The 25212-nt window shown below is 34.9% G+C and overlaps 1 protein-coding gene across 8 annotated transcripts in view; it reads left to right on the top strand.

Annotated features, from left to right (window-relative positions):
• The window catches only part of TOPAZ1 (testis and ovary specific TOPAZ 1), a 67838-nt gene that overhangs the window by 20964 nt on the left and 21662 nt on the right, over positions 1 to 25212 (top strand). For 6 of the 8 annotated variants that reach the window (XM_079933792.1, XM_079933787.1, XM_079933790.1 and 3 more), the window contains 8 exons: positions 2333 to 2397; positions 4316 to 4461; positions 6058 to 6143; positions 6879 to 7004; positions 10469 to 10532; positions 17889 to 18040; positions 18246 to 18338; positions 20049 to 20164. In XM_079933792.1, coding sequence (XP_079789918.1) covers positions 2333 to 2397; positions 4316 to 4461; positions 6058 to 6143; positions 6879 to 7004; positions 10469 to 10532; positions 17889 to 18040; positions 18246 to 18338; positions 20049 to 20164 — 848 coding nt within the window. The remainder of the gene's footprint in view (positions 1 to 2332; positions 2398 to 4315; positions 4462 to 6057; positions 6144 to 6878; positions 7005 to 10468; positions 10533 to 17888; positions 18041 to 18245; positions 18339 to 20048; positions 20165 to 25212) is intronic. The other 2 variants (XM_079933786.1, XM_079933788.1) reach the window with 2 other exon arrangements.

Raw genomic sequence — 25212 nt, 5'->3', positions numbered from 1 at the left:
TGAGTCTAGTTAAGCATCTTTTAGTATGTGTAAAAGCCATTTACATTTTCTTCTGTGAACTTCTCTTTTACATCCTTTGCCCATTTTTCTTTTGGGATTTTGGTCTTTTTTTATTTGCAGGAACTTTTCATATATTAAGCATATTTGTTCTTTGTCATATGTTGCCATAACTTTTTCCTGTTTTTTCATTTGTGTTTGACTTGGTTTTCATTTGTGTTTGACTTGGTTTCAAATGCCATCTTTAATAGTTTGGTTTTACCTTGAAGGAGCTTTTTATTTTTATTTAGTCAAATGTATGTGTTTTTTTTGTTTTTGTTTTGTTGTTGTTTCAATTTATTTATTTTATTTTTTATTTTTATGGCTGTGTTGGGTCTTCGTTTCTGTGTGAGGGCTTTCTCTAGTTGCAGCAAGTGGGGGCCACTCTTCATCGTGTTGCGCGGGCCTCTCACTGTCACGGCCTCTCCTGTTGCGGAGCACAGGCTCCAGACGTACAGGCTCAGTAGTTGTGGCTCACAGGCCTAGTTGCTCCGCAGCATGTGGGATCTTCCCAGACCAGGGCTCGAACCCGTGTCCCCTGCATTGTCAGGCAGATTCTCAACCACTGTGCCACCAGGGAAGCCCCTCAAATGTATGTTTTATTTTATGATATTTGAGTTATGAGTTGTATTTAGAGAAACCCTTCCCCGTTTCTGGATCAAAAATGTTCACCTGTATCTTTTTCTAGTGCTTTTTTGGTGTTATTATGTTTAAATTTTTTATCAATATAAATTTAAATTTTATCTTGGAAGAAAAAAAGTAGAAACGATGTAACCTTTCTGTTCTTATTTTGACAGGTGACTTCTGTCATCTTAGCATACGAACATATTTTAAATGTTTGTATTCAAACCTACCGATACCGTAATTCATGGTTTCTGCCTTTGGTGTCAGCTTAGGCTTTCTCCAGCCTCCAAATTATATAACTACTCACCTTTATTTTATTTTTGATACTTTCAGTATTTTTTATATTTAAATCTTTAATGAACTTAAAGTATTTTGGCATATGGTGAATTGGTACCAAGCTTTTTTCCATCCAGTCAGCTAGCCTGTTGTTCTGTTACTATTTATTTTTTTATTTTTTTGTGGTATGTGGGCCTCTTACTGCTGTGGCCTCTCCCATTGCGGAGTACAGGCTCCGGACGTGCAGGCTCAGCAGCCATGGCTCACGGGCCCAGCCGCTCTGCGGCATGTGGGATCTTCCTGGACCGGGGCACGAACCTGTGTCCCCTGCATCGGCAGGTGGACTCTCAACCACTGTGCTACCAGGGAAGCCCTGTTACTATTTATTGAATCATTTCCTCACAAATTTCAAATGTCATCTTTAATAGTTTCAATTTTTATGTATAGAATGATTCTTTTACTTGTCTTTTATTTCATTAATTGCTCAGGTCCTGTACCAATTCCATACTGTCAATTACTTGAAAAATAAAAACAGTCAGGAAGGCTTGCTTTAAAAGATACTAACATGTATTATAAATCTAAAATATTTCTGGCTATTCTTATATTCTTCTAAGAGCTTTAAACACACATTGTAATTTTTTAAATGTATAAATTAATTTGCAGGCAATTAACATTTTTTACCTTTAACATTCTCATCTAGGAACATGGTATATCTTTCTATTTGCTAGTGTTTCATGTTACTCAGTTGATTTTTATAGTTACAATAGTATATATAGTATGTACCATTATTGTAAAATATGATTGTGTATTTCAAAAAGACTAGAAAGATATAAAGTAAGATATTAAGTGGTTATCTCTGGCTGCCCAAATGATGGGTGATTTGGGGTGTTTATTTTCTTGGTGCTTGTTTTTTCAAAGGTCTAGTATGTATAATTTTCTTATAATTAGAGAATCACAATTCCCAAAACACTAATTACTAATTGTAAAGTGCTTTAAGTGTAGCAATGTTTTAAATACATATAAATATTTCTAATGAAAAACACATTTATGTTGGTAAATACCACCTAAAAATAAAAATCACTCAAAGCTGTTTTTTTCTGAATAAAAAGAAATATAACTTTAATTGTCCAAAATAATTTGAAATGGTGGCTTGCATAATTAAAGGTGACATCAAAAATTGGGAAAAATGTATTGATTTATATTAGTTTTTCTTAACAGCAGAGATTTTAAAATCAGTGTTCATATTTTAAATAATGTAGAGTAGAATTATTTTCCTGCTTGACCATAAGCTAGTCGTTTAATTAACATCTAGTACATTCTGATCTGATAAGCCTCATAGCCTAATATGGAATGCAGAGATAGTCACTTATACTATTTAACCATAATCTCTTCACAGTGTAGATTTTTGGACAAGGTGACTATTCAAGAAGAAAAAGAAGATATTTATGAAGTTTGCAAAAGGTCTGTAACATAACTTTTAATTACATAATGTTAAAATAGTCATTCATGTAATTTGTATCTTGAGCATATTTTTCCTTCTCTCCTGTATATACTTGGGCTACTATGCCGTAAACAATATATGGGTATTATTTAAGTAATGTGTCAGGTGTATACAGATGTCAGGGATATTGTAAGTTACCTTAAAGTTATCACTAAGTGTTTGGAGCCATTAAAATATTTTTTGAGGGAGGAATGAGGAATAGTGATAAAATAAAAGAAAAAAAGATGTGTATGTGACTTCTATGAAGGTAAGACTAGCTGAAATCAGATGAACATTGCAATTTGCAGGTATCTTCTATGTCTGCAGCGATTAGTACTGAGAGCTACAGTACACTCACTGGAACATATACAGATACCAAATTTAGATTTAGAGGACACCTTGGAGGTCATTTGATCCACCCCCCACACCTATCTTGCTGTTGAGGCAAGGCACAGTCGGGTCAGGTGACAAATATGTTCAAGTTCTTTTATGTTAAGACAGTGTTTTTCAAAGTGTGGTCCTTGGAGCAGCTGCATCATGTGGGAACTTGTCATAAATGTAAATTATTTGTTCCCACCCCTGACCTACTGAATCAGAAACTCTGGAAATGGGGCCCATCAATCTGTGTTTCAACAAAGTCACCAACTAATCCTGCTACATGTTCAAGTTTGAGAACCATTACGTTAAAGAAAAGCCTAGGTAAGAATTAGATTGGCATAGAAGCCCGTATGGTTCATGCCCACTTGAAGATCTTAAAAAGAAAATGTGACAAGGTTAACTTTTTTTTTTCCTATTAAAAACATTTTGCTTACAAGCTAAATAGTTGCAACCTGCAGAGTTTTGTCATCACCTTGGCTCTACCATAATGACCAGGAGTGTGACATTGGGTAAGTCACCACATTACCCTGGGTTTCATTACCCAATCAAAATAAAAGAATTTTTCTAGATAAGCTTTTCCATCTGTAAAATTCCATAATTCATATTTGTTTGTTTTATGTTACTGCTTTTATTTTGTTTTATTTGGAGGGGGTATGATAATTGCGCATATCAATGATATCCCAAGTTGGGGAGAGAAACAAATATTTTTGTGTGAAATTATTGAACTCCCATTAGTGCTACTAGGTTTCAACTGTTATAAGCATTGGCCCCTTTTCTTACTATTTTTACTCTCTGCTGGCCAAGGGAACCCCAGCTGAAAAAGCTTTATTAGAATTGTGTTTAAGGTAAAATACTGTAGTATCTGAATGAGGGTATAAGTCTTTCTCCGAAAAAGTAAATTCATTTATATCTGATAGCTCTGAGGTACTTTCCACCCTCCCCCTTGCTTAAGTTATTTATTTTTCTAGGTTAAGTGACCTCCAGATTAAGAGTTTTTTGTTAATTGGCTATATAGGATCTCACATATTAGAACACAGTCAAAGCTGTTTAAATCAGTAGCCTAGAACAATACATTTCTTATACCTTCTTCCCAAAGGAAGGTCTCAAGTACATGTATAAATTTATTATATATACATGTCCTGAAGAATAACTTACAATTCATTTATTTTATTGCACTATTAATAGAATCATTGCATGATCTTTTCTGGATTTGGATGCTAGTCCAGTTCCTCCTCAAACCTTTTGTCTGACATGATCAGAAATACTTTGCTCTAGTTTTGACCCCACCACCCCACTTTTACCCATCCCTAGCCATTTAACAAGTATCAGTTTTCTAGTTAAGAAGGCAGGAACAACCTATTGAAAATACTGAAGAATCATAGTATATGATGGTAGTACACAGCATAGTATGTAGACTACATCAATACTATCATTAGGATGTGTTTCTACTTATTTGATTCTCATTACTTTATGTCTTTAGAATAAATTTAAATTCTGCTTTTGGGTTTTCTGCTCACACAGCAGCGATTCTAAAAATACAGATAATGTGGTTGGTGAATGTCAGTTGGCAGCGCTGGGCCCCAAACCTCTGTGCTTATCAGTGCCAGTGCCACCTTTGAATCTAAGTGCTCATCAGGAAGACACATTACTGAAGCCCTGGATGAATGGTATGATTTTCTTAGTAAAATTCTGTTGGCTTTTGATAATATAGAAATGATACAGGAGATTTTTCCACCCAAAACAAAAAAGTTAAGAAAGAAATTGAGGGAATTCCCAGGCGGCAGTCCAGTGGTTAGGACTCTGCACATCCACTGCAGGGGGCACGAGTTCAATCCCTGGTCAGTGAACTAAGATCCTGCAAGTTGTGTGGCAGGGCCCCCCCAAAAAAAGAAGAGAAAAAAATTGAAACAAGTATAGAATATGCTAAGATTAGAAGGTTTGTATACCTTTAGTTAGTACTTTTGATGGAGCGACTTCTGAGATATCTATATTTATGCAATAGTGTTAGTATAGGTAAATTATAGTCTATACCTAAAATATTCATATTTTAAGTGAGTGTTTTAGAAATTTAGAATGTAGTTTAGAATTTGTGTCTTTTTTGGTAATTCATAATGCTGTGAAAAAATAAACTAGATTGAAGAATTAATTTAGAAACAATAAAATCCTGTTGTGTGTGTAGCTCACACCTAACTCTTCTGGACTTCCCATTATTGACTTCATGCTGCCTGGTGTTGTGTACTGTAGCAGCAAGCCCATGATGATCACGTGTTTTATCTTAAAAAGCTTTACCTGTTTCATAATGAAAAGTACTGCAAAGCTATGCAGCAAAAACGTCAGCTTGTCCCAAATTATATCTGGATGCTGCCAAAATGAAAAATGAAATTGCTTAAGATAAAAACATTTTTGTGTTATCTTTCGAAAAAATAATTTGTAAATGTCCTAATTCTCATTTTAAAAGACTAACATTAAGGGATAATGATCCCTGGTATAATAGTCAGCTCGGGCTGCCATAACAAAATGCCACAGACTGGGTGGCTTAAACAACAGATATTCATTTCACACAGTTCTGGAAGCTGGAAGTCCAAGATCAAGTTTCTGGTAGAGTTCAGTTTCTGGCTGTCTTCCTGGCTTACAGACGGCAGCCTTTTCACTAAGTCCTCACATGGCCTTTCCTTGGTGCATGTGCATGCGGTGGGGGCGGGGGGGGGGGGGGAGAGAGAGAGAGAAAGCTCTCTGGTGTCTCTTATAGAGACATTGATTCTATCAGATCAGGGCCTCATTTTTACAACCCCATTTAGCCTTAATTACTTCTGCAAAAGGCCCTAACTCCAAATACAGTCACTTTGGGGGTTAAGGCTTCAATATATGAATTGGGGGGAGACACAGTCGGTCCATAGCACCTGGGTTTGTCAGTAGTTTTCTTCCCTAAGAAAGGTTTATTGTGTGTAATATTTGTCTGTTTAACTTACAGACAATCATTTGAATATAGTACTCAATTCTGCTGTGTAAGGCTTTTAAGAAAGCATCTTTAGCTTATAATGAATTTAAAATGTTAAGTTCAGATCTAGACATCCTTAAGGAACACCTAAGATGTAAATTACTGTATATTTCACAGGAACATACCACAGCAGCAGACCTTGAACTGAGCACAAGAAGTCCAAAGTGAAATATTAAAGCAGATAGTAGTAGTCATCTGTTTGATTGTTATGAAAGGAATAAGTTGTAACATATTGGAATGTAATGTCATTCTTAATCATTTCTAGATTTCAGATTTCCAGGAAAACATTCTCTTCTAAAACCGCAGGATCCTGAAATTTGTGAAATATTTAAGAGGGAAAAAACTATAGGGGTAAGCGCCCCATTAAAAAAAATAATAATCTTATAAGCTTGTGCTTTGGGGCTTTCTGATTAATTTCCCTATCATCATTTAAGCAGTTCTGGACATTTTATGGATTTTAAATGGGGGTTGGTGGTAAGGGACAGAAAATGGGTAGCGATTCAGAGGATATTCACAAACAGTATAACAGGTTTAAGGCAGAGGGTGGGGGATGGGATATCCAAAACAGAAAATACAGGATGAATAGTTCCCTGTGATGAAGGAGAAAGCTAGTGATATAAAGCTATTGATAGGAAAAGCCTGTTGTAAAAAGCTTTCACTCATTGCCTTTTTCCAATAATCAGAAAAGCTAAGGAGATTTTTGGTTCTAATAAATGCATCTGAAATATGCATATTATTACAGAATTAACTTTTTATACAAGTTAAAAGGGCAGGCACATGAGAAGGAGGAGGGAAAGTATAAACTTTTAAAACCACGTAAAGTAAAATGGTAGTAACTTTGATGAAATATAAAAGTTTTACACTAAAGGAAATTGCAAAAATTCAGACAAATAACTTTAAATTGATTTTTTTCATAATTTTTAAAAATATAAATTGTTTGGAGTTACTTTTTATCAAGTCAGCAAACAATTTATTGTGATACTTTTTTGGATGTATAATATTTCTGATTGTTTCAAATACTTTCTCACTTGATTGCAGTAAGTGTTTTACAATTAACACAGAAAGGGAATTTGTCTAATTTTCTAGGTGTTCCAGAAGTCCCTAGGGTTGATGATACCCCATAGATATTGCAAATTTCATTTTAATACATTACGTGGCTGTGAGCGATCACAGTGCAAGTTTGCTCACGTGCCTGAGCAAGGGGATGAAAAGGTAAAATATGTTAAGTCTTTGAAGTAGAGATTGTTTTAATAACCATCTCAGTCATATGTTTTAATTCAGGTTTTCATCAACTCCTAATATATGAGCTTTGCCTGATTTTGTGCTTTACATAAATGGAATCATACAATTTGTATTCTTTTGTTTCTGGCTGCTTTTGCTCAACATTTTTGAGATTCATCTGTACTTTTTTACTTAATTGTAGATGCTTCTTTCTCATTGCTGTATAATATTAAATATTCCATTGTATGAGTATATCAAAATGTTTTTTGTTGATAAATACTGCTTTTGATGGGTGATTTCTAAATTTGGTAAATACAGTAGTGTTCTGCATGTCTTTTGGTGAACATATGAACACATGCTGATGGGTTATACTTAAAACTGGAATTATTGGGTCAAAGGGTCTACATATATTCAACTTTAGTAGATACTGCCAGACAGATTTCCAAAGTGGTTTACCAAATTACACTCTAACCAGCAATGTTTGAGAGTTCTGGTTGCTTTACATCCTCACCATCTCTTGGTGTTATCAGCCTTTTAATTTAAGCCATTCTAGTGGGTGGGGAGTGATACTCTCCCTAGTGATTGATGAAGTTGAGCATCTTTCAAAATGTTTGTTAGGTGTTTGAATATCCCCTTTCTGTAAATATCTAAATATTTTGCCTATATTCTAGAGGATTATCTTTTTCTCGTCCATCTTAAGAATTCTGTATATATTTTAGATACAAATGCTTTGTTGGATATACGTATTGCAAATAACTTTTACTACTTTACAAGTTGCCTTTTCACCCTTTTATTTTTTTAATTTTTTTTTGGAGTATAGTTGATTTACAATGTTGTGTTAGTTTCACGTGTATAGCAAAGTAAATCAGTTATATATATATATATACATATATCCACTCTTTTTTAGATTCTTTTTACATATAGGTCATTACAGAGTATTGAGTAGAGTTCCCTGTGCTGTACAGTAGGTGCTTATTAGTTATCTATTTTATATATAGTAGTATGTATATGACAATCCCAATCTCCCAATTTATACCTTCCCCTCCCCTTTTCCCCCAGTAAACCATAAGTTTGTTTTCTACATCTGTGACTCTATTTCTATTTTGTAAATAAGTTCATTTGTACCATTTTTTTAGATTCCACATATAAGCATATTTGTCTTTCTGTTTCTGACTTACTTCACTTAGTATGATCATCTCTAGTTGCATCCATCTTGCTGCAAATAGCATTATTTCATTCTTTTTTATGGCTGAGTAATATTCCATTGTATATAAGTACCACATCTTCTTTATCCACTCCTCTGTCATAGGACATTTAGATTGCTTCCATGTCTTGGCTATTGTAAATAATGCTGCAGTGAATGTTGGGGTGCATGTATCTTTTCAATTTATGATTTTCTCCAGATATATGCCCAAGAGGGGGATTGCTGGATCATATGGTAGTTCTATATTTAGTTTTTTAAGGAACCTCCATACTGTGCTCCATAATGATACCAATTTACATTCCATCAACAGGCCTTTTCACCCTTTTATTTTATTTATTTATTTATTTTTGCTTAGTTAAATCTCTAATTTTATTTTATTTTAACATCTTTATTGGAATATAATTGCTTTACATTGTTGTGTTAGTTGCTGCTGTATAACACAGTGAATCAGCTATACGTACACATATATCCCCATATACCTTCCCTCTTGCGTCTCCCTCCCACTCTCCCTATCCCACCCCTCTAGGTGGTCACAAAGCACGAGCTGATCTCCCTGTGCTATGCAGCTGCTTCCCACTAGCTATCTGTTTTACATTTGGTGGTGTATATATGTCATTGCCATTCTCTCACTTCGTCTCAGCTTACCCTTCCCCCTCCCTGTGTCCTCAGGTCCATTCTCTGTGTCTGTGTCTTTATTCCCATGTTACCCCTAGGTTCTTCAGAACTGTTTTTTCTTTCTTTTTTTTAGATTCCATATATATGTATTAGCATACAGTATTTGTTTTTCTCTTTCTGACTTACTTCACTCTGTATGACAGACTGTAGGTCCATCCACCTCACTACAAATAATTCAATTTCGTTTCTTTTTATGGCTGAGTAATATTCCATTATATATATGCCACATCTTCTTTATCCATTCATCTGTCAATGGACACTTAGGTTGCTTCCATGTTCTGGCTATTGTAAATAGAACTGCAGTGAACATTGTGGTACATGACTCTTTTTGAATTATGGTTTTCTTAGGGTATATGCCCAGTAGTGGGATTGCTGGGTCATATGGTAGTTCTATTTGTAGTTTTTTAAGGAACCTCCATACTGTTCTCCATAGTGGCTGTATCAATTTACATTCCTACCAACAGTGCAAGAGGGTTCCCTTTTCTCCACACCCTTTCCAGCATTGATTGTTTGTAGATTTTTTGATGATGCCCATTCTGACCTGCGTGAGGTGATACCTCATTGTAGTTTTGATTTGCTTTTCTCTAATGATTAGTGATGCTGAGTATCCTTTCATGTGTTTGTTGGCAATCTGTATATACTCTTTGGAGAAATGTCTATTTAGGTCTTCTGCCTGTTTTTGGATTGGGTTGTTTTTTTGTTATTGAGCTGCATGAGCTGCTTGTATATTTTGGAGATTAATCCTTTGTCAGTTGCTTCATTTGCAAGTATTTTCTCCCATTCTGAGGGTTGTCTTTTCGTCTTGTTTGTGGTTTCCTTTGCTGTGCAAAAGCTTTTAAGTTTCATTAGGTTCCGTTTGTTTATTTTTGTTTTTACTTCCATTACTCTAGGAGGTGGGTCAAACTTTTCACCCTTTTAAAAGTGTCTTTGGTAAACAAAATTATTAATCTTTATATAGTCTAATCTTATCTATTTATTTCCCTTTTATGGTGTTGACTTTTTACATGCTGTTCAAGAAAGCTTTGCCAAAATCATGAAGATGTTCTTTTATGTTTTTCCTTTAAAAGTTTTCTTGTCTTGTCTGATATTTACATTTAGAACTCTAAGCCATCTAGAATTAATTTTTGTTTAGGATGTGAGAAGGTCTAGATACATATTTTTTCCCATGTGTATCTCCAGGTGACCCCAAACCATCCTTTCCCCCACTGCACTGCAGTATCACCATGTCATAAATCAGCTGATTGTGTATGAGTGGGTCTATTAATAGGATCTCTGTTCAATCCATTGGTCCATGTGTTTCTCCTTATACCAGTAAAAGAAGTCCTCCCTTCCCCAGTTGATTGCTAATCTTGACTCTGTTTCCTAGGCTATTTCTTTGACAGAGATTCTCTGAATAAGATTTTTGTAATGAATTCAACGTACATTTCAAATCTTAGTTAACCTAACATCAGCTTCTTTATTCCATTGCTTTCAATTGACTTAAAAAAATTGGAATAAGCAAAAATACAGGACTGAAATTTGTGTAGATTTTACGAAATATAAAAAGGTAATTTTACATTTTTCGTGACTTTTATAGGTTTGTATGGATGTGTTTAAGAAATATATAAGTATCAACGAGCTTTGTTTGCTACAACGTGCAGGTATGAGACAATGGAATGATTACTATGAATTTATTAATACAAGAGTTTCAAACAATGTGCTATTGTCTTAATAGTTTGAAAGTAAATTCAGTACTTTTGAGTATGAAAACTGAATGCCTTAGAGTAGCTCTCTTGGTGTTAGAAAGGATTAATAATAAGTGTGGCATTTTGGTTAATACAAAAAGTATAATCCACCTAACACTGTAATTCCCTCACATACTAATATTTTTGTGACATAGAAATTTTATTTACAGTTGTAAGACAGGAAAAAAGATATTATTAATTGGCTTAAAATCTTTCTGAAGGGATCTTTGAGAAACTGTATCTTCCTTACTTATTAGCCCTTTTCTTTTTACACTACCCCTTGTAGCCAGTGCACCATCCATCGTTCTGTGCAGTTCCCTAAATAGGGCATGCTGTGTTATAATAGAGAGGGCGCTGCTGTCTCTACCCAGGATCCCTTTCTTTTATCCCACTTCCGCATAGCAAAGACCTATTCATCTTTCAAAGCTTACTCATAGGAAATAGGATACTCTCCTCTGTTAGGCCCTTATCTGACTCCACAGCCTCATCCCATTCCCTGCTCCCATCTCCCCCTACTACGTTGTGAGCCCCAAGAGGAAGGGACCAAGCTTTACATTTGTCACCCTGACACAGCCACCAAAACCACATAGTATTATGGTAACAGAGCACCATATTCATCTGCTTAAAATCTCATCTAGCTAAAAACAAAATCTCTGACAAGTTTGTTTTGCTGGTGATATCATCTCCTCTAAGGATTAGAGGAAGCATATGAGGGAACTGGTAGTCTGGACTTAATCCAGCTGTAGCAAAGAGGAGGTAGTTAAGGTAGAAGTAATAGGAGCCTATATAGGGAATATACCTGTCACCTGACACGTTGTGATAACCAAGGAGGAGAAGCTACATATGGTTAGATATGGATGAACATTTATATTCCAGAAATAATTCCATAACATATATGGAAGAAAAGAGGATGACATGGGGAAAATGCGAAACTCCCCAAAACATAGTTCTGGTTGTGTGAATATCCAGTATGGGAAAAGGAAAAATATATGTTTATTCAGTTATAAAACAATAAATACAGAAAACAAAAATAAAAACCTATAGTGAAGAATCAGTGCAGGAAGTTGGCAAAAACCTATATAAATTACGTTTGATGTGAAAATAGAAAGTTAGATCAGCAGAACAGATAGATAGCTCAGAATAAACTTGATATTATGTATAAAGAGGTTTAGTGTTTAGAAAGACCATAGGGTTTGGGAAGGAAGACTCATTTTATGAATGATGTTAGGAAAACTGGATAGCAACTTAGAAAGAGAAACTCTGAATATCACTGGTATAAAGTATAGATCTAACTGCTTAGGCCCTACAGAGAGGCCTCAGGAACCACCTAGTTCACAAGGGGAGGTACTGAGAGGGTGAGACTCCCCATTACCCTATTTAACCATAAGTTCATTTTTATCTGTTTTATATTTAAATTTCCACATAAAATTCTTTTTCCAGAATTTGTTTGACTAAAAACATTGTGGAAAAACTACTACTGCTTAGCATACACCAAAATGAATAATTGTAGTATGTTGGTAATTCAGTAAAAAGAATTAACATTTTCAATCAGATTTTTTTGAAAGTTGATAATTTCTGTGGTTTAGAGTAATCAAAGGAAGCACAAAAGATAAAAATTTGTTTATGTAAACTGAAAAAAGCTATTAGCTTCAAATATTTTAAAATATATGTATTCTGAGCTCCAGAGTTACATTATTGGATTCAAATGCCCACTTTTCAATCAAAAAGTCATATGACATACAAAGAAATGAGCAAAATATGGCCTATTCAAAGGAAAAAATAAATCAACAGAAACTATCCTTGTAAAAGACCTGATGGCAGATAAATTAGACAGTGATTTTAAAACATTTGTCTTAAAGGTGCTTGAAGAACTAAGGAAGAAGTGGGGAAAGTCAAGAAAATAATGTGTGAACAAAATGGAAATATCAGAGCGATAGGAAACCTAAAAAGAAACCAGAAAAATTCTGGAGTTGAAAAATACAATAACTGAAATGAAAAATTCACTAGAGGGATTCAAAGGCAGATTTGAGCAGGCAAAAGAATCAGATAACTTGAAGATAGGAGAGTGGAAATTATCAGGTCTGAGGAACAGAAAGAAAAATGTTTGAAGAAAAGTGAATACAGCCTGAGGAACACCATGAAACAGAACACTGTGGAAGTCTCAGAAGGAGAAGAGAAAGAGAAAAGGGTAGAGAGAATATTGATCAAATAATGGCTGAAAACTTCCCAAATTTGATGAAAGTTGTAAATATAAATATCCAAGAAGCTCAGCAAACTCTAAGATGAACTCAAAGAGACACACACCAAGACACGTTTTAATCAAACTTTCAAAAGCCAGAGGCAAAGAGAGGATCTTGAAAGCAGCAAGAGAGAAGCAAATTATCACATACAAGGGATCCTCAATAAGATTATAAGCAGATTTCTCATCAGAAATTTTGGAGGCCAGAAGGCAGTAGGCCAATATATTCAAAGTGCTAAAAGAAAACATCTGTCAACCGAGAATCCTATATCTAGCAAAACTGTCCTTCAGAATTGAGGGATAAATTATTGATATGACATTCCCGGATAAACAAAAGCTGAGAGAGTTTGTTTTCTTTAGACCTGCCCTTCAAGAAATGCTCAAGGGAGGCCTGCAAAGTGAAATGAAAGGGCATGAGACAGTAACCTGAGGTCATATGGAGAAATAAGGATCTCAATAAAAGTAAATACGTGGGTAGTTATAAAAGCTAGTATTATTGTAACAATGGTTTGTACTGTACTTTCTGGTTTTTACATGATTTAAGAAACTAATACCTTTAAAGAAAAGTATATTAGTGTAAAAACTAGTATTATTGTAAATTTGACTGGTAAGTCCAAATCCTCTTTTCCATATTATTTAAGAGACTGATGCATTTGAAAGAACGGTTAATTAATGTTTTCGGGCACACAGTATATAAAAATGTAATTTGTTACCTTAGCAACTGAAAGGGGTGGGGATGGAGCTGTAAAGAAGCAGAGTTTTTGTTTATTATTGAAGTTAAGCTGGTATAAATCCCATGGTAACCTCAATAGCTATAGAATATGCACAAACGGAAATGAAAAAGGAGTTAAAACTCACTCAAAAAATCAGCTAAACACAAAAGAAGAGAGTAATGCAGGAAATGAGGGACAAAAAAGCTATGAGACATACAGAAAACAAATAGCAAAATCAGAAGTAAGTCCTTCATTATCAGTAATTACTTTTAAAGTAAATGGATTAAATTCTCCATTCAAAAGACACAGATTGGCAGAATGAATAAAAACACATTATCCAATTACATGCTGTCTACAAAATTTTCACTTTAGAGCCAAAGGCAAATAGATTGAAAGTGAAATGATGGAAAAAATATTCTACACAAATAGTAACCAGAAGAGAGCAGGAGTGGCTATACTAATATTAGACAGAATAGACTTTAAATCAAAAAAGGTTACAAGAGACAAAGAAGGACATTATATATAGTAATGAAAGGTTCAGTATAGCAGCAGTATAAACGTTTATACCTAATGACAGACGATCAGAATACATAAAGCAAAAACTGGGCTTCCCTGGTGGCGCAGTGGTTGAGAGTCCGCCTGCCAATGCAGGGGACACAGGTTCGTGCCCCGGTCCAGGAAGCTCCCAAATGCCGCAGAGCGGCTGGGCCTGTGAGCCATGGCCGCTGAGCCTGCGTGTCCGGAGCCTGTGCTCCGCAACGGGAGAGGCCACAACAGTGAGAGGCCCACATACCGCAAAAAAAACAAAAACAAAGCAAAAGCTTACAGAATTAATGAGAGAAATAGACAGTTCTACAATAATAGTTGGAGACTTCAATACCCCACTCACAATAATGGATAGAACAACCAGACAGAAGTAAAGAAATAGAGGACTCAACACAATATACCCACTAGATCTAACAGGCACATACAGAACACTTTACCCAACAACAGTAGTTTACATATTCTTCTCAAGAGCACATGGGGCATCTTCCCAATAGACCATGTGTTTGGCCACAAATTAAGTCTCAACAGATTTTAAAAGATAGATATTATACAAAGTATCTCCTCTGATCACAACAGGATGGAATTAGAAACCAGTAACAGAAGAAAACTGGAAAATTAACAAAATTGTGGAAATCGAACATACTTTTAAGCAACCAAGGGATCACAGAAGATGTCACAAGGGAAATCAGAAAATACTTAGAGACAAATGAAAATGAAACACAACATTCCAAAACTTATGAGATGGAGTGAAAATGGTACTTAAGAGGGAAATTTATAGCTATTGTATAAATGTTTATGTTAAAAAACAAGAAAGATGTCAAATCAACAACCTAACTTTACAACTTAAGAACCTAGAGAAAGAAAAACAAACTAAACCTAAAGCTAGTAGAAGGAAGGAAATGATAAAGATCAGAGCAGAGATAAATGAAATAGAGAACAATGAGAATAGAAAAACAATGAGAAGAAAATCAATAAAACTGAAAGCTGCTATTTCAAGAAGACCAACAAAATTAACAAATCTTTGGCTAGATGGACTAAGAAAAAAGGAGAGAAGATTGAAATTGCTAAAATAAAAAAAGTGGGGACAATAATACAATTCTACAGAAATAAAAATGATTATAAGAGAATACTGTGAATAATTGTGTGCCAAACAAATTGGATAACTTAGATGAAATGGACAAATTCCTAGAAAAACAAAATCTTCCAAGACTAAATGATGAAGAAATAGAAAATCTGAATAGATCTACAGCTAGTAAGGAGATTGAATCAGTAATCAAAAATGTTCTGACAAAGAAAAGCCCTGCACCAAATGGTTTCACTGGTGAGTTCTACCAGACATTTAAAGAACTAATATCAATCCTCAAACTTTTCCCAAAAATTGAGGAGAGAACACTTGCTAACTCATTCTATGAGGCTGAGGCTACCATTGCCCTGATACCAAAGCCAGATAAAGAAACTGCCAAAAAGGTAACTACAGATCAATACCCCTTATGAACATTGATACAGAAATCCTCAACAAAAACTAACAAACCAAATTCAGCAGCATATTGGAAGGATCATAGACCATGACCAAGTGGAATTTATTCTTAGAATGCAAGGATAGTTCAACATACAAAAATCAATCAGAATAATAAGCCACATTAACAGAATGAAGGGGAAAAACCACATGATCATCTCAATTGATTCAGAAAAAGTATTTGACAAAATTCAACACCTTTTCATGATAAAAACACTCAAAAGACTAGGAATAAAAGGAAACTACCTCAACATTTAAAAAGCCATATCTGGGCATTTCTATACACTGATATTGAACAATCTGAAAAGGAAATTACAAAAACAATTCCATTTACAATAGCATAAAAAAGAATAAAATACTTATTAACTTAACCAAGGAAGTGATAGACTTGTACGATGAAATCTACAAAACATTGCTGAAAGAAATTAAAGATAAATTAATGGAAACACATCCCATGTTCACAGATTGGAAAACTTAGTATTGTTAAAATGTCAGGGGCTTCCCTGGTGGCGCAGTGATTGAGAGTCTGCCTGCTGATGCAGGGGACACAGGTTCGTGCCCCGGTCCGGGAAGATCCCACATGCCGCGGAGCGGCTGGGCCCACGAGCCATGGCCGCTGAGCCTGCGTGTCCGGAGCCTGTGCTCCACGACGGGAGAGGCCACACAGTGAGAGGCCCGCATACTGCAAAAAAAAAAAAAAAAAATGTCATTACTTCCCAAGTGATCCCCAAGGAATCCCGAAATAATCTTGAAAAAGAAAAAACCTGGAGGACTCATACTTCCTATCTTGAAAACTTACTACAGAGCTATAGTAATCAAAACAGTGTGGTACTGGCATAAAGACAGACATATAAACCAATGGGCTAGAATAGACAGCCGGGATATAAAGCCTCACATATATGGTCAAATGATTTTTGAGAAGGATGCCAAGATCATTCACTAGTGAAAGGATAGTTTTTTAGTGCTGGGAAAACTAAATATCCACAAACAAAAGAATAAAATTGGGCCCTTATCTAACACTATATACAAAAATTAGTTCAAAATTGATTAGAGACCGTAATGTAAGACCTACAACAATAAAACTCTGAGGAGAAAGCACAAGGACAAAAGCATCACACATTGGATTTGGCAGTGATTTCTTGGCTATGACACCAAAGACAATGGGAACAAAGAAAAAATAGACAAATTGAACTTCATGAAAAATTTAAAATTTCGTTCATTAAGAGACAATATCAGCAAGATAAAACAGCAGCCCACAGAATGGGAGAAAGTATTTGTAAATCATATATCTGATAAAGGATTGGTATCCAGAATATACAGAGAACCTCTAAAACTCAACAACAAAACCTGAGTCAAAAATAGGCAAAGTACTTGAAAAGACATTTCTCCAAAGATACACAAATGGCCAATAAGCATGTAAAAAGATGCTCAGTATCACCAATCCTAAGGGAAATGCAAATCAAAACTACATTGAGGTACCACCTTACACCTATTAGGATGACTGCTATCGAAAAAAACAGAAAACAAGTGTTAGTGAGGGTGTTGAGAAAGTGGAACCCTTGTACCCTATCGGCAGGAATGTAAAATAGTACAGACACTGTGGAAAAACAGTATGACAATTCCTCAAAAAATTAAAATTAGAGTTACTGTATGGCCCAGCAATTCTTCTCTTGACATATACACAAAAGAATTGACAGCAGGGTCTCAAAAGATATTTGTACACCCATGTTTATAGCAGCATTTTTCACAGTAAAATGTGAAGCAACCCAAGTGTCCGTTAAGAAACTACTTTCTCAAAGGAAATGTTATAATTTTTGGTAGAATGTTCATATCATAAATTGGAATAAAAATATCCCCAGGTCAACATGTTGGTGGGGGTTAAAACAGCAAGAAGGGGTATATGTCAAAATTGTCTGCATCCACCCCTAAACAGGCCACTGCCTAAAGTCTCCATGGGAGTGTGGCTCCTTAGGAGTTCGTATTTAGACCATTATGTATGAGGCAGTTTGGCCCTGTTTTTTGTGGGTAGCATATAAGTTAGCTCCCAATCTAGTGCCTAACATCTTGGTTAACATGTTATTGCCATTAACTTTTGCTTTAATTTATTTTCATCAAGTATTTCTGATACTGGAAGTGTACCTTTTAAGAAAATGAATTTATACTACTTGATCTTTAAATATGGAAAGATTGTCTAATTTAGGAAAGATGAATATCTTAAAAGCAGCAAATAACTTTAACATATACTTCTTCCTTTTTAGTAAACACGTTTATGGCGTACTACAGAAAGTTCCCTCCGGGTATACACTTTGATCTACAAGTGGTAAATAACCTTCTCAATTCTTTACTCAAACATTGTTTACTGAGAGAAGTGTTTCAGGTCATGAGCCTCAGCATAATGGTTAAAATGCTGGTAAGTAACCTGAAAATATATTTTTCTAATACTTTAAGTTAATGTATCTGTTATATTTCTTGTTTGTATAATTGAGCAGTTACATTTCTGTTTGTTGAATACTTCGTAGAGAACACTTGTGTTTTTCAGCATAAACGAATTTGAGAAACTTAAGGTGTACTGAAAGAAGACATGAAAATGAGTGTAATTTTTTTGTTTTATCCAGCCTGCTCTGAAAATATTACTAAAAACATTTGAGTGTGTGGCAACTATGAAATTAAGGAATGCTGTACCTGCTTTAATTGATATCTTTTGCAAGGTATGATTTCATTTTATCCCTTTTATTCTCTAATACTGAATAACCAAGAAAATAATGATTTCTGCTTACACTCTTAAATTGCCTTTTACTCACATTCTTAATGCCAAAGAATTCTGTTTTCAGAAATGTTCTTTTTCTCCCAAAATAGGGTTTATAAACAGACTCCAGTGACTGACAGGGCTTCCCCTTAATTAAATAGTTGTAAGCACTCGAGGTGACTTCTTTCAGCTTCGTGAACTGTCCTCATCTCTACTTCTTAAGGATGATTAAAGAAAGTTTTCTTTTTCAAAAAGATTTGAGGTCATATATAACAAAAGTAAATACACAAATCAATGTATAAATAGGACATTGTTACCAAACAAAGCAGATAGATAAGAATATGGTGGCAAGGAGTTAATTTTCTATTTGGCATTAAGCAAAAAGAAAAACAAAAATTTTTACAGCTTTTTAAAGGTATATTAAAATTTTTACTGTTGTTGAATATTTCCTAGTATTTGGTACTACCCAGCCATTCATTTTAGAATAGGCTTAATAGCAGGAAAACACCCAATTCTCACCCATTCTCTTTAGGAAGCAGCATTGGAACCACTCTAGCAGATGAACAAATATTTCAGTGAATACCTCTAGTACCATATTACAAAACTTGACAAAGTTACTTGCCTGGAAATTTTTTGAATCAAGAATTACTCAAACTTCCAGTTACATAACAAATGAGTCACAGGGATGAAATGTACAGCATGGGGAACATAATCAGTAATAATGTAGTATCTTTGTATGGTGACAGTAACTAGACTTATGGTTATCATTTTGTAATGTACAGAAATATCAAATCACCATGTTGTGCACCAGTAACTAACGTAGTGTTGTAGGTTAATTATACTTCAGAAAACAAACTCATAGAAAAAGAGATCAGATTTATGGTTACCAGAGGCAGGAGGTGGGGGATTGGGAATTGGATGAAGGTGGTCAAAACTTACAAACTTCCAATTATCAGATAAATGAGAACTAGGGATGTATTATACAACATGAAGAATAGAATGAACACAACTGTGTGTTCTCTATGAAAGTTCTAAGAGAGTAAATCCTGAGAGCTCTCATCACAAGGAAACAAATTTTTTTCTTTTATTTTGTATGTATATGAGATGATGGATGTTCACTCAAATTACTGTAATCTTTTCGTGATGTATGTAAGTCAAATCATTATGCTGTGCACCTTAAACTTATACAGTGCTGCATGTCAGTTATATCTCAACAAAACTGGTAGATAGATAGATAAATTTAAAATTAAAAAAATGAAAAGAAATTACTGCTCACCTGTAGTCATTGTAAAAAACCTCAGTTTAATACCTCTCAGGAATTTTATCATCAGGGATACAGTACAACCACCAGTGCTATACTTACTAAAAGACAGAATGAGTACCAAATGAGGTACAGCTGATAAAGTGGTTGAGATAACTTGGAGAACAGGAAGAATATACAAGTTTGCATTCAAAAGTATTATTTTCATTTTTGCTTTAAATTCTTGATGTAAGCAGTCTTATTGTGGTTCTCAAATATTTGAAGAAAAATATGCTTCAAAGTTTTAAAATGAATTTTAATTCTGTTTGTCTCCATGTTACACTTCTTCCATCAGTCTCATTTTTTTCCACACACATTGGTTTTGACTCTCATATTTTTATGAGAATGACTACTGTTTTCCCTCTTCTACAGCTTGTTGAAGCTGGGATGGTACTTGACCCAGAACACTTTAACTATATTATTAAGCTTTTATACCAAGTACAGGCTTCCAAGCAAGAAATAACTGAAGTTCTGGAAATGAAATCCAGGTAAGAAGAATCACTATAATTAGGACTAAAATATATGTATTTTGGTGGAGACTTAAAAAGGATGAAGGCAAAGCACTTATTATTGTTCATATGCTCACCCTAAGCCCTTCTCCTTCCTTTGGCTATGGCCTAGTCACATTGTCATCAGCTGCTTCTAGCCAACCCTCCTGGCCAGCCTCACCAGATCTTTTTCAGTACCTGATTTCATCTCAGTGCCTGGCAGATCAAATGTAAAGTCTCCCTTGCTCTGTTTCATAACTTACTTGATTCTACTTAATGCACTCTCTTATGTGTATACAAATTACTTTAATTCTTTTTTCTCTCTCACTTTTTGCCACATTAAATAAAATACTTTAATGTCTCTCCTTCATTCTTTTTATTGATTGATTGATTGATCGGTGGCTGTGTTGGGTCTTTGTTGCTGCGCGCAGGCTTTCTCTAGTTGCGGTGAGCGGGGCTACTCTTTGCTGTGGTGCGCGGGCTTCTCATTGCGGTGGCTTCTCTTGTTGCAGAGCATGGGCTCTAGGTGCCTGGGCTTCAGGAGTTATGGCTTGCGGGCTATGGAGTGCAGGCTTAGTAGTTGTGGCGCATGGGCTTAGTTGCTCCACAGCATGTGGGATCTTCCCAGACCACGGCTCGAACCCGTGTCCCCTGCATTGGCAGGTGGATTCTTAACCACTGCGCCACCAGGGAAGCCCTCTCCTTCATTCTTTCTCTTACTTGTTCACTTTCTCTATTCAGTTTATGGGCCTCCAAAGGCCTTAAAAAAAAAAAAAAAAAACCTGTACTAATTGTAAGAGTAGTACCATAATATACCTGTATTGAGAAAAAGGAAAGCCATGACTTCTATAAAAATTTTTATTATGCTGTCACATACATAGAGGAAAGTATACAAATTTTAAGTATTTAAATGAACTGTAACTTTTTAACAAAATCAAATTTTATAAAGTGCAAATGATATCAACCACCAAAGTCCTTGAGAGTGCCCAGAAAGCTCCCTCCTTCAGAGGAGCTTCCACAGTTGTTTTTATCTCATTTCTTATTATCCTCTAGTACAGAGGTTTCCAAACTTTCTTGGTTCACAGTGTCCAGAGGCCAAAATAAATACATTAACAGTACCATTTATTAAGTAGTTAAATCCAAACAAGTTAATAGCAGTTTGACAGTGTCTGACAGATGTCGCTTGAAAATTTAAAATGACCTGAGGAGCCCCTGTGAATTTGCTCTAGTGCTCTGGATGCCATAGTGCAGTTAGGGAATTTCAGCTCTAATTATACTACTTCCCTTCAAACACCAGCATTTAAGGCACATTTAAGGTTCTTCAGGTTCTATGATTTTTTTAAATTCCTTTAGTGATAGTTAATACTATTTATGTTGCATATGAAAATTATGACAATTTATTTGGTAACCCCTAAGTTTGAAAATTGTATCCTTATGCACTCTCCCCCTTCCTGTGTGCTTGCTTCACAACAGTTATCTTGTATTTTTTAGGAGGTATTAACATTGGTGACCTATTTATTAGTGAAGGAGAAAATTTAAAAATAACTCTGGGTAGTTAAGATGTGTAGATCATGGTTGGGGATATGGACCCAGCCCCAAGGCAGAAGGAAAAAAAAATTTAGTATTTATTATTTTATATTTGAATTTATATCTTCTGATGTTCTTTGAAATAATTACCCGTTTCTAGACAGGGAAGTGAATTTTAATGGACATTCTTATTTTGATTTTGATTATAATTTTTAGTTAGCTGTAGTTCATTTGAAAGACTTTCGCTTTCAGTGAATAAGGCTACGACAAAGAATTCTGACATTTATATTCAGGACATAAGTGAAAATTTAGGTGTGTATATAATCTAGGAAATTTGTTAACATACATTTACTGACTTTAAAAATTGTATTTTGAAATAATCTTAGATTTACAAAAATGTTGCAGAAATTAGTGTGGCGAATTCCCATGTTCCCGTCATCTAGCTTCCTTTCATGTTAACATCCTACATAATAATAGTGCCAATATCAAAACTAGGAAATTAATTTTGGTATAAATCCATTAACTCACTACAGATCATATTGCACTGTAGTAGGATGCACATGGTTCAGTATATCTTATTACTGGTTAAGTTAACCTTTATCACTTAGTTAAAAAGATTATCTGCCAAGTTTCTACACTGTAAAGTTACTCTTTGTCCTATTGTAATGAATAAATATCTTGGGGAAGAGACTTTAGCATTATGTATTATGCTGTTTCTCCTCAAAACTTCATACATTAATTTTAGTATTCTTCAATGGCTGTTTACTACAGGTTACTACTGTGGTATTTACCCAATGGTGATTTTGTATTTTCCCCATTTTTTCTACATTAAAAGAATTTTATTTATTTATTTGGCTGCACTGGGCCTTAGTTGTGGCACGCAGGATCTTTAGTTGCGGCATGCAGGATCTAGTTCCCTGACCAGGGATCGAACCCGGGCCCCCTGCATTGGGAGTGCTGAGTCTTAGCCACTGGACCACCAAGAAAGTCCCTTTTCTACATTTATTTATTTATTTTTAAATAGCATGCTTCCTTTTTTTAAAATAGCTATTATTGCTGGGGGGTTTTAAAAATATTTATTTATTTATTTGGTCACACCAGGTCTTAGTTGTGGCAGGTGGGCTCGTTAGTTGCAGCTCACCAGCTCCTTAGTTGTGGCATGCGAACTCTTAGTTGCGGCATGCGTGTGGAATCTAGTTCCCTGACCAGAGGTCAAACCCAGGCCCCCCGCACTGGGATTGTGGAGTCTTAACCACTGCACCACCAGCGAAGTCCCTCCCTTTTCTACATTTATTAATTGGAATTTTTCAGTAAAGAAGAGCTGTCCCTTCTCCATTTATTTACTTATTCAAAATTTATGTCAATGTGAACTCATGGCTATTTATTTTATTCTATGGGTTACTTATAATCTAATAATATAGTTATTTATTTTGTTGCTCAAATTGTTCCAAATTTGACCTTTGGGAATTCCTTCAGGTTTGTTCCTACATCCTTTCATCATTTTTTTTTTTCGTTTTTCTACCACTTTTGTGTTATTTGAAGCCTCAGAATTAAGTCTCATCTTCTCTTTCCCTGCTCCAACATTGGCAGCAACCATTTCTCCAAGGAGCTCTCGTTCCTTTTATTAGAGAATGGTATTTCAAAACCAAGACCTGAATGTGTTCATTGCTGCTAGAGTATCATTGCAGCCAGGTCTTCTCAGTGGACAGGGCTAGGAAATATATGTATGTATACACAACATACATACACACACAAGATATATATATTTATTTCTCTATTTTTATATATATTACAAAAAACATGAGTACATACTGATAGCTTGATTCGAATCCAGCACTACAGGTTCATCTTAGCCATCCCTTTTTCATATTTATAAATTCTTTCTCCAACAGTGAGAAACCTGACTCTCATTATCTACAATATATTTGCTCATTTATTCAGTCTTACGATCCACAAAAAGTAGTTTCAGAACTGCTAACCCATACCTCTGTGGGAAAAAAATTTAGTACATTTTTAGTATAAGGTTATTATAGTATTCAGCCAAAATATTGCTTCCTAAGTTATTTTGTTTAGTTCTTTTTTTTTCCTATGCCCATTCAATGTGATTATTCATTTGTAGACCATTTAGGTTTATTTATTACTGTTTGTATTATATTTTCAGTTATCCCACATCCTAGTTGGTTTGAATTATTTAGGGAAGTATGTGAAAAATTGCTGTCTGTTCTAACAGTCAATGCTGTACTAAAAAGATGCAATGAGCAATGTTACTCCAGTTTACTCCTGCTCCACTGTTTCCATTTCATCCTTCTCTCTACCTCTTTTCCACCTACATACTGGAGGTAACCAGTCTTTCAGTTTTATCCTCTTATAATGAGCAGATATGTATGTATTTTCTTATATCTACTTCTTTATTACATATAGTGTAGAAAATAATGCTCTTTTTTTTTAATTTGCTTTTTTTCACTCAGTATATCCTGGAAATCAATCTAAATCAGTCCATACAGAAATTTGTCATCTTTTAAACAATGCAGAGTACTCCATTTTATGGATATACTTTAGGTTATTCAATCAGTGATGGGTATTTAAGTTGTCCCCAATATTTTGTAATTTAAAACAATGCTACTGCTCTTGGATTGGAAAAATTAATATTGTTAAAATGACCATCCTACCCAAAGCAATCTACAGATTTAATGGTATCCCTATCAAATTACCCATGACATTTTTCACAGAACTAAAACAAATAATCCTAAAATTTATATGGAATCACAAAAGACCCAGAATTCCCAAAGCAATCCAGAGGAAAAAGAACAAAGCTGGAGGCAGACCCCTCCCAGACTTCAGACAATACTACAAAGCCACAGTAATCAAAACTGTATGGTACTGGCACAAAAACAGACATGCTGATCAATGGAACAGAATAGAGAGCCCAGAAATAAACCCACACACAGTTAATCAGTTAATCTTCAACAAAGGAGGCAAGAATATTCAATGGAGAAAAGACAGTCATTTCAACAAGTGGTGTTGGGAAAGCTGGACAACTTCATATATTTAAATCAGTAAAGTTAGAACATTCCCTCACACCATATACAAAATAAACTCAAAATGGTTTAAAGACCTAAATATAATGACACCATAAAAATCCTAGAAGAGAACATAGGCAAAACATTTTCTGACATAAAACGTAGCAATATTTTCTTAGGTCAGTCTCCCCAGGCAAAAGAAATAAAAGCAAAAATAAACAAATGGGGCCTAATGAAACTTAAAAGCTTTTGTACAGCAAAGGAAACCATAAACAAAGACAACCTACAGACAGGGAGAAAATATTTGTAAACGATGCAACCGACAAGGGCTTAACTTCCAAAATATATAAACAGCTCATACAACTCAATATCAAAAAACCAAACAACCCAATCAAAAACTGGGCAGAAGACCTAAATAGACATTTCTCCAAAGGAGACATACAGATGGCCAACCTGAAAAGATGCTCAACATCGCTAATTATTAGAGAAATGCAAGTCAAA

Source organism: Stenella coeruleoalba (genome assembly GCF_951394435.1).
Source record: "Stenella coeruleoalba genome assembly, chromosome: 10".
NCBI classification, from domain to species: domain Eukaryota; kingdom Metazoa; phylum Chordata; class Mammalia; order Artiodactyla; family Delphinidae; genus Stenella; species Stenella coeruleoalba.
This window is presented reverse-complemented; position numbering and strand designations above follow the sequence as displayed.